The sequence below is a fragment of the Octodon degus genome, unplaced genomic scaffold (assembly GCF_000260255.1).
Source record: "Octodon degus isolate 3935 unplaced genomic scaffold, OctDeg1.0 scaffold00156, whole genome shotgun sequence".
Taxonomy (NCBI): Eukaryota; Metazoa; Chordata; class Mammalia; order Rodentia; family Octodontidae; genus Octodon; species Octodon degus.
In genome coordinates, this window is record NW_004524732.1 from 5,525,748 (window position 1) to 5,540,393 (window position 14,646).

The following is a 14,646-nucleotide window of genomic DNA, read 5'->3' on the forward strand; positions in this document are numbered from 1 at the left end:
CCGGCCTGGGGCGCGGAGCTGCGGGCACGCAGGCTGAGCACTGCGCGTGCGTGCCCGTGCGCTCGCGCGTGCGGCGGCGGGCTCCCTCGGTCCCCAGAGTCTCTCAGTCCCCCGGGACGGCGCGGATTTCGGGGTGATAGGCCTGAGGAAAGGCGCGCGGGCGGGGTCGCGCAGCGGAGCCCACGGAGGGAAGGGAGCGAGGTGCGCGCGCCGGGACGCGTGGAGGCGGGGCGAGGGGCGGTGCCGGCCGGGCGCGAGGCTGCGAGCGGGCCTGGCCGGGCACTGGAGCTACCCTGAGGCCCAGGCGAGCGCGGCGGCGGGCTGGGGGGCGGCGGAGAGGGAGCGTGAGGCGCGGGGAAGGCTGGGAAGGTCGCAGGGAGGCTGCCTCGTGGCTCCCTCGGCCTGAGGCGCTGGTCTCCTGCGCGAACCTGTTTGAGACCAGAAGTAAGGCTTTGACCTCCCCCCAAAAGAATACAGTTCCTGGTCAAAGGTACTCTACCACAGTGTAGGATCCCGTGTGGTTAGAATCGCATCTGAGGTGGAGGCTTTTGGGCTTCTAGGTGGTGTAGCCTAGGGGCCAGCATCTGAGCCTCCGCAGGGCCTGGAGCTGCGCTGGGCCTGGGTGGAGGTCCGGGTCGGAGCCCTCCCTGTCCCGCTGCAAGCCTGGAGCAGGGTGGGATGGGGGGCGTCGCTTTCTGGTTGACACTGGAAGGGCTGTGAGGAGGCGGGCTTTAAGAACGCCAGGACCCTCACCAAAAAGTCAGCAGAGGACTTACCAGAGAAATTGGAAAAGGCGTGTGAACTGCAGAGAAAACAGTGGTTAAAGATGGGGCGTGGAGAAGTTCAGGACCCAAAATGGGGGGGGGGGTAGGAAAGGATGGCAACCAAAAGTGTACCGTCTTTGGTAAACTGAAGCTCTGAGGGATGCATGTTTATTTACAGCTAGGTATCCCCGGTTTAGAGGACAGCCCAAAGCCACCTTGGAGCTGTGGAAACATTCTTAAGTGCTGACCTATTCCCTGGGTCCCTTTGGGGTTGATTTGCCTCTTATTTATTGTAGCAAGAGAACCCCAGCCTTAACCCCTTTTTTGTAATTTAAGTAATTCTACATAACGGAATAGGAAGGATATTCGTGGATGTGGAAGATAGGAAATGAGTTGTGTCGAAACACTTGTTTGCTTCCCTCTGACTATTAAGAACAGCAGGCAAGAAACTGATGTGTTATATTTAGTTTTCCCTGGACATTTCTGTCCACATTAGAAATCAAGAATACATATATGCTTTACAATATGTACCTGTTTTGAGGCATTCAAGTTAATTCAATACACACTAATATATAATGTTTTAGGGCTGGGCATGGTGGTGCACACCTGTAATCCCAGCAGTAGGGTGGCTCAGGCAGGAGGATCTATGCAAGACAAGCCTGGGCTATAAAGTGAGCTCAAGGCCAGCTTGAACTGCATAATGAGACCCTGTCTCAAAAAGAAAATATAAAAGTAATACACTATGTTTCACAATTTACAGATTTGCTTGTGGTCCTTGCACCAAGGCCAAGCATCACCTCTGTGAGTTCAGCTTTAGTATATGTACCTCCTAAAGGAGTACAATAACTTAAAAAATTTTCTCCAATTTCCAGTCCCCACATTGCTACCCTCAAATTCCTTAACAAAACTGAGTTTTTCCACCTTTCCACTATGTACCCTTTTGGTATTTGGGGATGAGGCTGTCCAATGCACTGTTCACCCTAGTATCCTTGTGACAGCCAAAACTATTCAGATATTGTCAGATGTTACCTGAGGGGCAAAGTTGCTACAGGCAAATTGAGAGTTTAGTGAGAACTACTGAACTAGAGTAAATTAAATCTATTTTCTTTAACTTGCTTTATTTTTGAGAGAACTCTCAGGCTTGCCTAGAATAACCTGGGCTTAAGTAGTGCTCCTGCCTTAGCCTCCCAGGTAGCTGAGACTATAGTTGCACACCACTGTTCCCTGGTTTTGTTTTTTTTTTTTCTCTTTTTTTGTTTTTGTTTTTCTTTTATGTATTTGGTATAGGGTCTCACTACGCAGCTCAGACTCATAGTGATCCTCCTGTTTTCAGCCTCCCCAGTGTTGGAATTACAGGTGTTTGCGGTCTCAGTGGTTGGGCTCACCACGTCATGGTGCTGGGGTTCAAACTCCAGTCCCTGTGCTTGCTAGGCAGGTGAGTTCACTGAGCTCAGTTCACTGAGCTATCTTGCCGGCCCTGTTCGTTACTTTAACTTAGCTTTTTAAGGTTTTTAAAAAAATTTATTTGGTACTTTCAGTGGCTGGCACAGCACAGGGTCTGCACAGCACGTGGTACCAGGGAACAAACCTGGGTCCTTGCACTTGCCAGGCAGGCACTTAGACCACTGTGCTATCTCCCCAGCCCTTTAAGGTCTTATTTTCTGTTCCCAGTCTACCATTCCTAGAATTTGACTTGGCCTAAAACAGCATCCAATGTAGGAATTGTTTCTTTGATCTTTTCCATAAATTATCACCTAGTCGTGAATATGTTCAGGAATGGAAAAGACTTAAAGTCTTTAGTTTGCTTGAAAGCACTTACCGTAGGGCTGGGGAATGGCTCAGAATAAGCACTTTCCTGGCATGCACAAGGGCCTGAGTTCAATCCCCAGTTCTGAAAAAAGAAAAAAGAAAAAGAAAGAAAGAAAAGAAAGCGCTTACCTTTGATACCTTCCTGCTTAAAACATACTTATTGAATCCAGTTTGCTGCATTGGAGCCATAAAACAAAAATTATTGTGGGGCGGCCGGGGAGATGGCTCTGTAGAATAAGTGCTTCCCTGGCAAGCGTAAGAGTCTGAGTTCAGTCCCCGGTTCCACCAAAAAAAAGAATTATTGTGGGGGGAGGCAAGGGACCAGGCTGAGTTCTACCACTGAGCTATGGGCTATATCCCATGCTCAAAAAATAATTGATGGGTGTGAGGGCACATGCCTGTAATCCCAGCACTCAGGAGACTGAGGCAGGAGAATAGCTGTGAGTTCAAGGCCAGCCTGAACTACATAGTGAAATTCTGTCTCAAAAAAAAAAAAAAAAAAATCCAAACACTGTATAGAACTGATATTTCAGTTCATGAAGTTAATTGTTTCCCTGGTTCTGGTCACAAACCAAATCAAACAAGAACTGAATCAAGTTTAGTGGTTAGGTTCATTGTTAACTATATGAAATTGGTTCAGTTCCCATCCAATTCAGTTTGCAATCAGATTCCTGGAAAGAATTAAGTTTGTGGACTAAGATACCACTGTAGTTACGTTTCTCATACCAAATAGTCTCTCAACCCCAATCTCGTCTCAGTCTTTCTTTTTTTCCCTCTATCTGCCCTCCCTTCTCCCTTTTAGTACAGGATTTGACCCAGAGCCTTACAGAGCTATATGCCCAGTTACCTCATTACTTTGACACTGGGTCTTACCAAGTTACTTCATCGCCTAGGCTAGGCTTCAACTTATCTCCTTCCTCAGTTTCCCACAGGGCTGGTTTTGCAGGTGTGCACCACTGTGTCCAGCTCCAAATTACCTCTTTTAAAAAGTTTATCTGATACAGTTTCTCACTACTATGCAGTTAAGACTCATAGAGATCCTTCTGTCTCAGTCTCTCCAATGCTAGGATTATGGGTGTGTGCCACCATGCCCAGTTTCAGGATCGGCATGGTATGTGGTACCCCAGATCAAATTTAGGTCCTTGCTCTTGCCAGGTAGGTGTTTAGACTGCCAAGCTGTCTCCCCAGCCAAATTACCTCTTACTATATACCCTGTTCTTTCAACTTTTGTCCTGTAACGTGGTTTCTAAGAGCATTATGAACTTTTTGGGGTAGATTGTTCATTTTGGAGTTAGGGATTAAACTCAAGGCCTTAGTGGTGCTCAGATGTACTCCCAACCCCCATGAACTTTTTATTCTCCAAAAGTATCAAGCCTGAGAATGTGCTACTTGGGGTATCATACCCTGGCTGGGTGGGGCAGTACATGCCTGTTATCCCAGCTACTACTTGGGAGCTAGAGCAGAAGGATTAGGAGCTCAATGCCAGCCTGGACAATTTAGCAAAATCCTCTCAAGTCAAAGAACTTACCCAGAAGTAAACACAGTATTCTGGATGTGGGTCATAGTACATTAGCATACAGGATGTTGCATTATTAGTTGCATGTTTGTCCTTCCCTCATTCAGATTAAAGACAAAAACCAGAACTCAATCTCTTAAGTCATATTTGTGTTCCTAGCTCAGTACATGGCCCTTAGGCCATCAAAAGATGGAATGTAGTATTTCCTGTAACTTCATTTTCTTTTTGTTTTTGTTTTTTGGCATTTTAAAAAAAATTTATTTTTATGTTAGGAATCAAACCCGTGGCCTCTACCTCTTTTCAGAGCTATACTTCCAGCCAAAATTAATCTAAAATAGCATTCCTGTACCTTTGGGAGCTAATATTGTTGCCTTACATTAGCATGTGATTAACTAAACTGATAAATTTTGTGCATCAGTATCAAGAGTTAGCAAACTAGGCGAGGTGGTAAATGCCTGTAATCTCAGCACACAAGGGAGACTGAGATAGGAGGATCCCTGGAAACCAGCCTACGATATATAGTGAATTCAAGGCCAGCCTGAACTGCATTTGTGAGACCCTGTCTCAAGGGGAAAAAACAAAAAGCAGAATTTTTGTAAAGGGCAAGATAGTGTTTTAGGCTTTATGGACCTATATGTTGTAGCTGCTCTGTCACTGTAACACAAAAGCAGCTGTAGATGGTATATAAACGAATGAACATAACCATGTTTCCAGTGAAATTTATTCATAGTCATACAAAAACTTGTGGCAGGCTAGATCTGACTGGCCTCAATTTGTGACAGTCTTCCTGCCTCAGTCTCCATTGTGCTAGGATTAAGGCCTGTGCCACCACATCTGGTTGTTTTTGTTCTTTTGCTCTTCTTTTCCAGCCTTCTCCAGATTGAGTGTTTTCATAGTATTCTATTTTTCCTCCTCTATTGACCTATATCTTAGTCCATTTTTTTGTGTCTAACAAAATACCTAAAACTGGGTAATTTGCAAAAAAAGCAGGTTTATTTGGTTTGCCATTCTGGAAGACCAAGAACATGGTGCCAACATTTGCTTGGCTTTTGCTAAGGATAGTGTGTGGGAGAAAGAAAGGTCACATGGCAAGAGCAATTAAGGCAGGGAACACCCGGCTGTGTATATATCTCAACCTGATTTCACAGAAATGAGTTCACTCTGATAGACCTAGCTCCTGCCGTGATCCCACTATTCATTCCTTTTATGAACACAGTTATGACCTCATCACCTGCCGCTAAGTGCCACCCCTCAAAGATCCCACACTTCTCATACATTGATGATTAAGCATCCTGTACAGGAGCATTTTGGGGTTAAACCATACATAGTTCTTCCTGTTTCTCCTTTGTATGCTTATTAGTGGTTTTCCTATACTACTACTAAGAGTATAGCATGCATTGTTAAAAGTCCTGGTCTTGGGGCCGGGGAGATGGCTCAGTGGAATAAGCACTTCGGGGGCAAGCGGAAGGGCCTGAGTTCAATCCCCGGTTCCACCAAAAAAAAAAAAAAAAGTCCTGGTCTTGAATTCATGTATCACTTCATTCTCTGTAAGCTTTACTAAAACATTCTCTAAGTGGTTTCTTTACTCTTCTATTACGTTTTATTATTATACTTATTATTTCTGTATTTATTAAATCCCTAAAATTGCTCCCTACCCCTCACCCTTGGGGTAGGGATTCAGTCTAGGGGACACTAAGCTGCATCTCCAGCTCTTTCTGTGTTTTGTTTTTGAATCAGCATTGGCTAAATTGCCTACAATGGCCTTGAACTTGTAATCCTCCTTCAACCTCCTAGTAGTTAGGATTATAGGCCTGCACTGGCCAAAACATTTTTACGGGGTATAGAAATCTTGTCATTTTTCTTTCAGCGCTTTGAAGATGTCATTCCATTGTCTTCCATGATTTCTGATGAGAAACTGATTCAAATTTTTAATTGTTCTAATGTAACATATTTTTTGCTCTGTTTTGTCTTTAATTTTCTACAATTGACTAATTTCCAAGTGAAATCTACTTTTTTTTTTCCCCTTTTTTATTTTATTTTTTATTTCTAGACAGAGCCTCTCTTTGTAGTTCAAGTTGGCCTTGAACTCTTTGTAGTCGGAGGCTGGCCTCTTTTTATAGTAAGTTTCTTGCCTCAGACTCTTGAGTGCTAGGATTATAGGCAGGCACCATCACACCTGGCCTTCTTTGTATTTATTTAATTTAAAGTTCATGGAACTTCTTGTATTTTGAGACTATTTCAACCGTATCTCCTCAGAATTTTTTTTTTTTTTTTTTATCATCTACATATGTAGGTAGATAGGTAGGTAGGTATTTGGTATAGGGTCTCAGTACACAGCTCGCAGTTTGTACTCATAGTAATCCTCCTGCTCAGCCTCCCCAGCTCTGGGATTACCAGGTGTGTGCTATCACACCTGGTTTTGGTGACTGGCTTGGCACAGTACTGGGGATCAAACTCAAGTCCTTGTGTTTGTCAGATGCTTAGATGGCTGAGCTAACACCTCATAATTTTTTTTTTTTAACATTATTTACTTTCTCTTCTTTTTTCAGGACTCCAATTACATGTATTTCAGGTTAGTTTGATATTGTTTCATGGGTATGCGAGTCTATTTTCTCTTCATTTTTTTCTTTCTTTGAAAATCATTGGGGTGGGGGAGATGGCTCAGTGGAATAAACGCTTCCCTGGCAAGTGCAAGGGCCTGAGTTCAATCCCTGATTCCACCAAAAAAAAAAAAAGAAAATCATTTCTATCCCTCCCCCCCCCAAGTACTCCCCTCTTTTTTTTTCCCAGTGCTTAGGGCTCGCACCCAGGGTCTTCCAGTTGCTTGACTAGCACTGTACAACCAAGCTACACTCCCAGCCCCTGATTCTTTACTGACCGCTTCTTAAAATCAGTTAATGAATTTTTAATTTTAGATACATTTTTCAGTTTTAGAATTTGTGTTTTTGAGTTTTGAGTCCTTTGCTAAAATGTTGCCTTCTCACCCATTTTGTCTGTCTTTTTAGAGTTGAATAGGTTTATAGTAATCATCTTTATATCTGCTAATATATGTCAGTACCTTGTCATGTATGGCTCTAATTGTTTTTTTGTTTTAGATAGTATCTTACTTTGTAGTCCAGGTTTGCCTTGGACCATATTTGTGCCTCACCTTCCCAAATTCTAGCATTACAAGCACTCGCCACCATGCCCAGTTCAATTCTTTGATTTCATTTGCAGAAGAACTGAGTAGGGGCTGAATTACAGCTGCCCCTAGGTACACTTCAACTCTTCTATATAGAACCATGGTAGAAGACAGATGCTAACAGTGTGAACTGTGTAATGCTGTGTACAGAAAGCTCTAGCAGAATTATTCTATGGTAATAGAAATAAGGGCCTGCATACTTGTGGGGAGCAAGAAAGAGTAATAGGAGGAAGAATCAGAAGTGCTTCTCAGATATTCTATTTCTTAACTAGATGTGTTTATTTTGTAAGAGAGAAGCTATATACTTATGATTTCTTCCCTTTTCAATGTCAATTATAGTTCAGTAACAAAAAAGAAAAACAGGTAAGAAACTTGTACCAAAAGCAAACAAACTAATCCCATAAAGTCAAAAAGTAAAATCAAGCTAAAGACTGCGAAAAAGAGTTGCAGTATATACAGCAAAGCATTTTAATACTTGCCTGGCATATATGAAGCCTTGATATGATTACAGCACTGTAAATATAGACAGGCAATTCCTACAGGTCAAAAGAGAAAAGGACTTGTTGGGCATGGTGGTGCACACCTCTAACCCCAACCATTGAGAGGCCGAGGCAGGAGGATTTCCTCCATTTCAAGGAAGTTCAAGGTCACCCTTGGTTATATAGCAAGTTCAAGGAAGGCTAGACTACATAGTGAGACCCTATCTCAAAAAACAAAGGGATCAAAAAGATAATTTTATATTTATTCATTTGTATTTAGGATAGGGTGTACAGGGTCTCACTGCATAGATTGGACTCTTAGTGATCCTTCTGTTTACAGCTTCCCAAGTGCTGGGATTACAGGCACATGCTACCACGCCGTCTCCATTGCTATATCAGTGCGCACCAGGGGTGGGGCCGGCACAACAGGCCAGGGGATTGAATTCCCATCCCCTGCATCTGCCTATACAGGCGCTTTAATCCACTGAGCTATTTGGCCAGCCCTCAAAAAGGTAATTTTAAAAAGACAACCTCCCCAAATAAAAAAGAGACAACCTAAAAAAAAATTTAAAAATTAAAAAATAAAGAATTTATTCAAAAAAAAAAAAAGACAACCCAGCACTCTGAGAGGCTAAGGCAAATTTAAACCCAGCTTAGCCAATTTAGTCTTAGTGAAACCCTGTTGAAAAAGGCTTTGGGGATGTAGGTCAGTGTGAAAACCCTGTGTTCCTCAGGATGGGATCAGAAAGAAGGGGAGGATAATCCACGAAAAAGTGGCCCATAAACAGAAAATGTTATTCAACTTCACTAACAATTGTGGTGGTTTTTTTGTTTGTTTGCTTGCTTGCTTTTTGGTGGAACTGGGACTGAACTCAGGCCCTTGTGCTTGACAGGGAAGCACTTATTCCACTGAGCCATCTCCCTGGCCCTTTTTACTAACAATTGTGGAGGTACAGTATAAATTGAAACCTTATGGAGATATCTCATGCCAATGGAAGCTCAAATGTGTTGGTCAGAGTGTGTCCAAGCAGAGACTTGTACACTGCTGGTAGCAATGTAATATGCTATAATTTAGAGGGCAAATTGAACAGTTAATGACTTGATGGCATTGAGATTGTAAGTTTCTGCAGTTTTGCTCTTACATAGATTTTCTTTTTTAGCTCTCTCATGTGTACAAATGTATATTACAAGTTTATGACAGGAAAACATTGGAAACAGACCTAAATGTCTGTTCATAGGAGAATGGAGAAATACCTCAGGCAGTTAACATGAATGAGTAGATTTACATGTATCACTATAAGATCCAAGCCAGTACTTCATGAAGAAAGCAAATACCAAAAGGATGTAGACATATGTGGACATATCTAAAGTATAAAAGAATAACATGTGATCTTTATGGATGCATATATGATATAAGTGAAAACTTAGGAAGAATAGTGATCAGCTTTGACATAGCTGTTAACCTCTGAGCAAGGAAGAGTACTGTGTAGGGCCAGTGAGGACTACTTATTTCTCAAAAAGAAACAAGTATTGTGAAAAGTTAGCACTTATTAAATCTTGGAAATGGATATGTAGTAGTTGCGCGTATGCAATATTCTCTGTACTTTTTGTTTCCTAGTTTAGTTGAAATAATTCCAGGGGGATGGGCATTAAGACAGTGTTCCTATGTACCTCAGGCTGGCTTTGAACTCACTGTGTAGCTCAGACTCGAGCTCCCTGCAATCTTTCTGTCTCAGCTTTTTGATTGCTAAGATTACTAAAGTGTACCACCATGCCCAGAAAATAGTTTCTATTGATTGATTGGTTGATCTTTTTGAGACAGACTAGTACAATTTCACTATGTAGTTTAGACTGGCCTTAAACTCACTTTGGAGAACAGGCTGCCCTCAAATTTGAGGCACTCCTCCTGCCTCATCTTCTCAAGCGCTGTTATTACAGGCATGCACCACATCTAGCAAAATATTTTGTAATTTTTTTTTTTTTTTTTTTTTTTTTGGCAGAACTGGGGATTGAACTCAGGCCCTTGTGCTTGCCAGGGAAGCGCTTATTCCACTGAGCCATCTCCCTGGCCCCTGTAATTTTTTTTTAAACTGATCCTTATTAAGTCATCCAGGCTGGGCTCCAACTTGGTTTGTTTATGATTTGTTTTTGTTTTTTTTGAGTCATAGTTTTATTATGTAGTTCCGGTTGACCTTGAACTCACTGTGTAGGCCAGGATAACCTTAAACTCATGGTGACCCTCCTGCTTCAGCCTCCCAAATGCTGGCATTAGAAGCATGCACCACCAAGCCCTGTAGTCCAACTTGTGATTCTGCCTCAGGCCCTATGAGTCCTAGGGTTACAGGCATGCATCACCATGCCCAGCTTCCTTTAATTCTTTATAATTTGGCATCTGTGTCACCATTAGGTCAAATAGGAGAATAGTGACCAATCTATTCCAGTCTTCTGTCTTATCTCCAGGCTGTATAGTAGACTTTCCAAGACCCATTTTTTTTTTTAAGGCCCATTTTATTGAACTATAATCCTCCAAAAGAAATATGCTCAAGTCCCTTACCTAAGGGACTGATCCAGAATTTTAAAAGAAAGAAAAAGCTATCCTTCCCTCTTTTCTCTCTCTTTTTTTTCTTTCTGTGGTCCTAGGGATTGATCCCTGAGTCTCACACATACAGTACTAAACAAACTACTACTGAGCAATATCCCTAACCCTTTCTTTTCTTTTTTTTTTTTTTTTTTTTTTTCAGAACTGGAGATTGAACTCGGGCCCTTGTGCTTGCCAGGGAAGCATTTATTCTACTAAGCCATCTCCCTAGCCTCCCTAGCCCTTTCTTAAATTTTTATTTATTTTTTACTGTATTTAGTATAGAGTCTATAGGGTCTCACTATACAGATCAGACTTGCAGTGACCCCCCCTGTTTTCAGCCTCCCAAGTGCTACGATTGCAGGCATGCACCACCATGCCCAGTCTCCTTTCTTAAGTTTTTTTCTGCTGGGCCTGTTGTGATATGCCCATAACCCCAGCACATGGGAGCCTGAGGTAGGAGGATCACTGCAAATTCAAGGCCAGCCAGAACTACCTACTAAGACTGCCGGAAAAAAAACAAAAAACCAGACATGGTGGGCCCATACCTCCACACCTACAGGTCCAGCACTCAGTACACTGAGGCAAGAGGATCACCAATTAGAGGCCAACATGAGTTAGAGAGTGAGATGGTGTGTGTGTGCAATAATAATAATCAATTTGTTATTTTGAAATAACAGTCTTGCTATGCGACAGGGACCACCCAAAGGAAATAAAATGCTCAAGTGCTGGGAAGGGGCCCCATAGGGATTATGCCTGCTTTGTGCTTTTATAACAGCAAAAGACATAATGGGATTCATTTCTCATACACAGACCCAGAGTTAAAAATATAACAGCTACCAACTGTTCTGAGACCCCAGATGCAGAGAGTAGTCAGCTCCTGAACACCTGCCTTCCCCTGGTAGTCAGCTCACCAGGAATAGCCTGTAGCTGAGCCCAGACATTGACAACTAGTCGGGACTAAACATGGCTGCAGGTTAGCCTCCCTCAGTGCGGAAGGACCTGAGTGGGGACTTTGGTGGTGTAGTGGTTAATTTTGATTGTCAGCTCACTTGGCTTCCCAAATGCCAGGAGATTAGAAAAGCACACTTCTGGGTGTCTGGGGTAGGTCCTAGAGCTGGAATCCTGGAGCTGTATGCAGGCCCTGGGCCCTCCTCTCTGGGCTTTTAGCTACTTTCTGTTTCTGCATACCAGGAGTGGAGCAGCTGTGTTCAACTGCCCTGCCAGTGCATTTCTCTGAGCCTGCTGACCATGGACTGAAATCCTAAGCCCAAGTAAACCTCACCTCTTCTAAGTGTTGGGCTGTTAGGTTACTTCACTTCCCAGCAAAATAAGGTTGACCATTGCAGGTGGAACCTTTGCTATATATGCTGTAATCACCAGTTTCTTTCTTTGCTTGAGAACCACTGGTCTGACCTGCTAGAGCAGTCTCCATTTGAAAAGTGTTGCCCAGGGCTAGGGAGGTGGGTCAGTGGTAGAGCTCTTGCCTTGCACTCACAAGTCCCTGGTTCCATCCCCAACACACACGATAATAAATGAAAAACCTTGCCTATGCCTATGACTGTACTCTCTCAGAGTCTATCTCCTTTCTATAGTACCTGGCTCTGGTGACAGCTAAATTATCCAGGCTGACCTCAAATATGTGATCTTCCTGCCTCAGCCTCCTGAGTAACTGAAATTACAGATATGTATGTACCATTGCTCCTGGCTATTTTCTCTTCACATTCCTGTTCAAAACATGATAATAGCCAGGTATGGTAGCACATGCTTGCATTCTCAGCAACTAGACAGGCTGAGAAAAGATTGCTTTAATCCACAAGTTCAAGAGCAGTTTGGGCAACAGTACATGACCCTATCTCAATAAGAAGAATTTTTATAATGTATCTTTTTTTTTTTTTTTTTTTTTTTTTTTGGTGTTTTGGGACAAGGTCTGGCTCTGCAGTTCAGGCTGGCCTTCAGTTTGCATCAGTCCTCCTGAGTGCTGGGATTACAGACATACCATGCCTGACATACCACACTGTGCCAGACATGCCACACCATGCCCAACAATCCAGTGTACTTTTTAAGGTGCAAATAATATCATTTGAAACATTAGTTGGTCTATGGATAAATAATCACAAAAAAAAATCCAGGTTATTTTCAGAAATTATGAACAGATTTTTAGATCTAATTCTTTTTATTCTGTTCATCTGCTTCCATATAATTAAAGACTTTAATTTTAGAAGTTGAAAAATGATATCAGGTTAGATAGTTAAAATATCAGGTGGTCAGAGTTGTTTTAGTTTTGTTTTTGAGCAGAGGTGGATGTAGTCCCATTTATAGCTTATACCTGAAACAAATCAGAAGTTTACTTAGGTAAATAAACATGTTGGAGGCCCTCCCACTTGTTGAACTGGTTGGTTGGTAAACTGTGTGCTAGGCAACCGGCTTTCCTTCTCTTTTCTTAAAGTTTAGAGATTCAACTTGCTTTTTTATTTTTTTATTTGGAGGTTAAACCCTAAGATGAGAAAAGCTGATCTCTGCTTGAGCTCTGAAGGGGCTGAAGTGATTTTAGCCTCATCGAGTGATGAAAAACACCCACCTGAAAATATTATTGATGGGTAAGAGTTACTGTACTATCTTTCTTAAAGGCTAAACAGCACAGGGACACCCTTGAGCAATGAAAATTGGGCTGTCAAACAGTGTAATAGATGTTTGGTGAATTAGATTGTTGGTATCATTCTGGAACTAACTCAGCTGTTTATATTTAAGTTTTTTATTCTTCTCTGTCATTCCTAAACATGTTAAATTTACAGTTTTTGTTGCAGTGCTGGAGATTGAAGCCAGGGCCTTGCTTATTTTAAGGTAGTGCTTCATTACTGATTTACATTCCCAGTCAATAGTTTTTTGTTTTGTTTTGTTTTTTAACAAGGCAAAAACACAAAAACTACTTATTTTATGGAAATGTAAAATTTGATGTCCAATTTTGGTTTTATTGTAGTCTTTTCTGGAAATAAGAATATAAGCATTATAACTTCCTTTTTTCAATTTTATTGAGAAACAAATATGAATGAGACAGTTTCAAAGCTGATTAATAGGACAGTTTTGATAATCAATACATTGTACATTGTTATCTTCTTTGTGGTTATCCATAGTACAAGAAGCAGACAGGATATCCTGTCCAAACACTATTAGTACACCTCTTTCTTCTCATTGAATTAAGTGAAAGTAACTGTATATGTATCCTATTTTGTATATATAAATACAAAATGAGCTTTCCTTTGTATCCCCTTTTCTTTGTTTAGTCCTGTCAGAGGTGGATATTCTATTGGCATCTAAATACTATAGGTGTTTGAATTCAGCAAAACAACCCAACACTGTCTAGCATTTTATGATATTAGTGGATTATCCTCAGAAGTTATTGACTTCAGCCTTTTACAGCTCATCATATTAATATGGCTTTACTTTATATACCTCATTTTTATACTTTTCTGCTGGATGGTTAAGATCAAGATAAAGCAAGACCAATATAAAAAGAAATGTAACTTTTGTATCTGATAAGGTCATTCACGTCCCCTCAGGATTTATCCTGTAGCCCTGTACCGCACTTTGTAGATCCTTTGTCAGTGTCAGCCATGAGGATGAGTCATGGCCATTGCTTGACCAGTTTGCTCTCTGTGAAAGCCTGAGAGAATGTTTTTTCTCTCCATGTGACTCTCCCCAGGCACACTATACATCATCGATCAAATTCCTCTGTGACTCCATAATCTCCTTGATCAGAAAATTTGGAGTACACCTGAGTTACATGATGTTACAGTACAGGTTCTCCTATGTCCTGAGTCTTTACTGACCTTGAAAAGCTAGGGACAAAATGTTGGCCGACCTTGCAGCCCTTTCTTTTCTCCAATTTTGATTTGCTAACTTTGGTTGTTAACCCTCTAGAAGATAAGCTTATTATTAACCTGCAATTTATGCAGTTTGGTTTACCCTCTCTGTCTAAGTATCAAACATCTTTGGCATATCATGGAACAGGTACTTTCCATCAAATACTGATATGTTGAACTTTAAGTCCTTACAGAATATGAAGGAAAAATAATTTTTAAAAACTAGAAATAAGCATTTTCATATTTTTACAAAGAAATTTAGAAATTTAACCATATACAGAATTGTAACAGGACAGACCTGTGACATCTTTTTTTCTTATTCTTGTGTCTTTTTTTTTTTTTCATTTATTACCCTTTTTAAAAATATACATAGGGGCTGGTGAGATGGCTCAGTGGTCTAAAGCACCTACTTAGAACAAGCTTAGCAAAGCACAGGGACTGCGGTTCAATCCCCCA

At 41.5% G+C, this 14,646-nt stretch overlaps 1 protein-coding gene across 9 annotated transcripts in view; it reads left to right on the top strand.

The window, feature by feature from the left end:
- Positions 1-33: 33 nt before the first annotated feature.
- Hspb11 (heat shock protein family B (small) member 11) overlaps positions 34-14,646 on the top strand; it is a 32,475-nt gene continuing 17,862 nt past the window's right edge. Inside the window, exons 1-4 of one of the 9 annotated variants that reach the window (XM_023702680.1) lie at positions 34-201; positions 1,525-1,565; positions 6,639-6,661; positions 12,817-12,927. In XM_023702680.1, the coding sequence (XP_023558448.1) occupies positions 6,651-6,661; positions 12,817-12,927 (122 nt within the window). In that variant the 5' untranslated portion in view covers positions 34-201; positions 1,525-1,565; positions 6,639-6,650. Of the gene's footprint in view, positions 202-230; positions 305-361; positions 491-1,524; positions 1,566-2,111; positions 2,200-6,638; positions 6,662-12,816; positions 12,928-14,646 lie in introns of those variants that run through there. The other 8 variants (XM_023702679.1, XM_023702683.1, XM_023702685.1 and 5 more) reach the window with 8 other exon arrangements.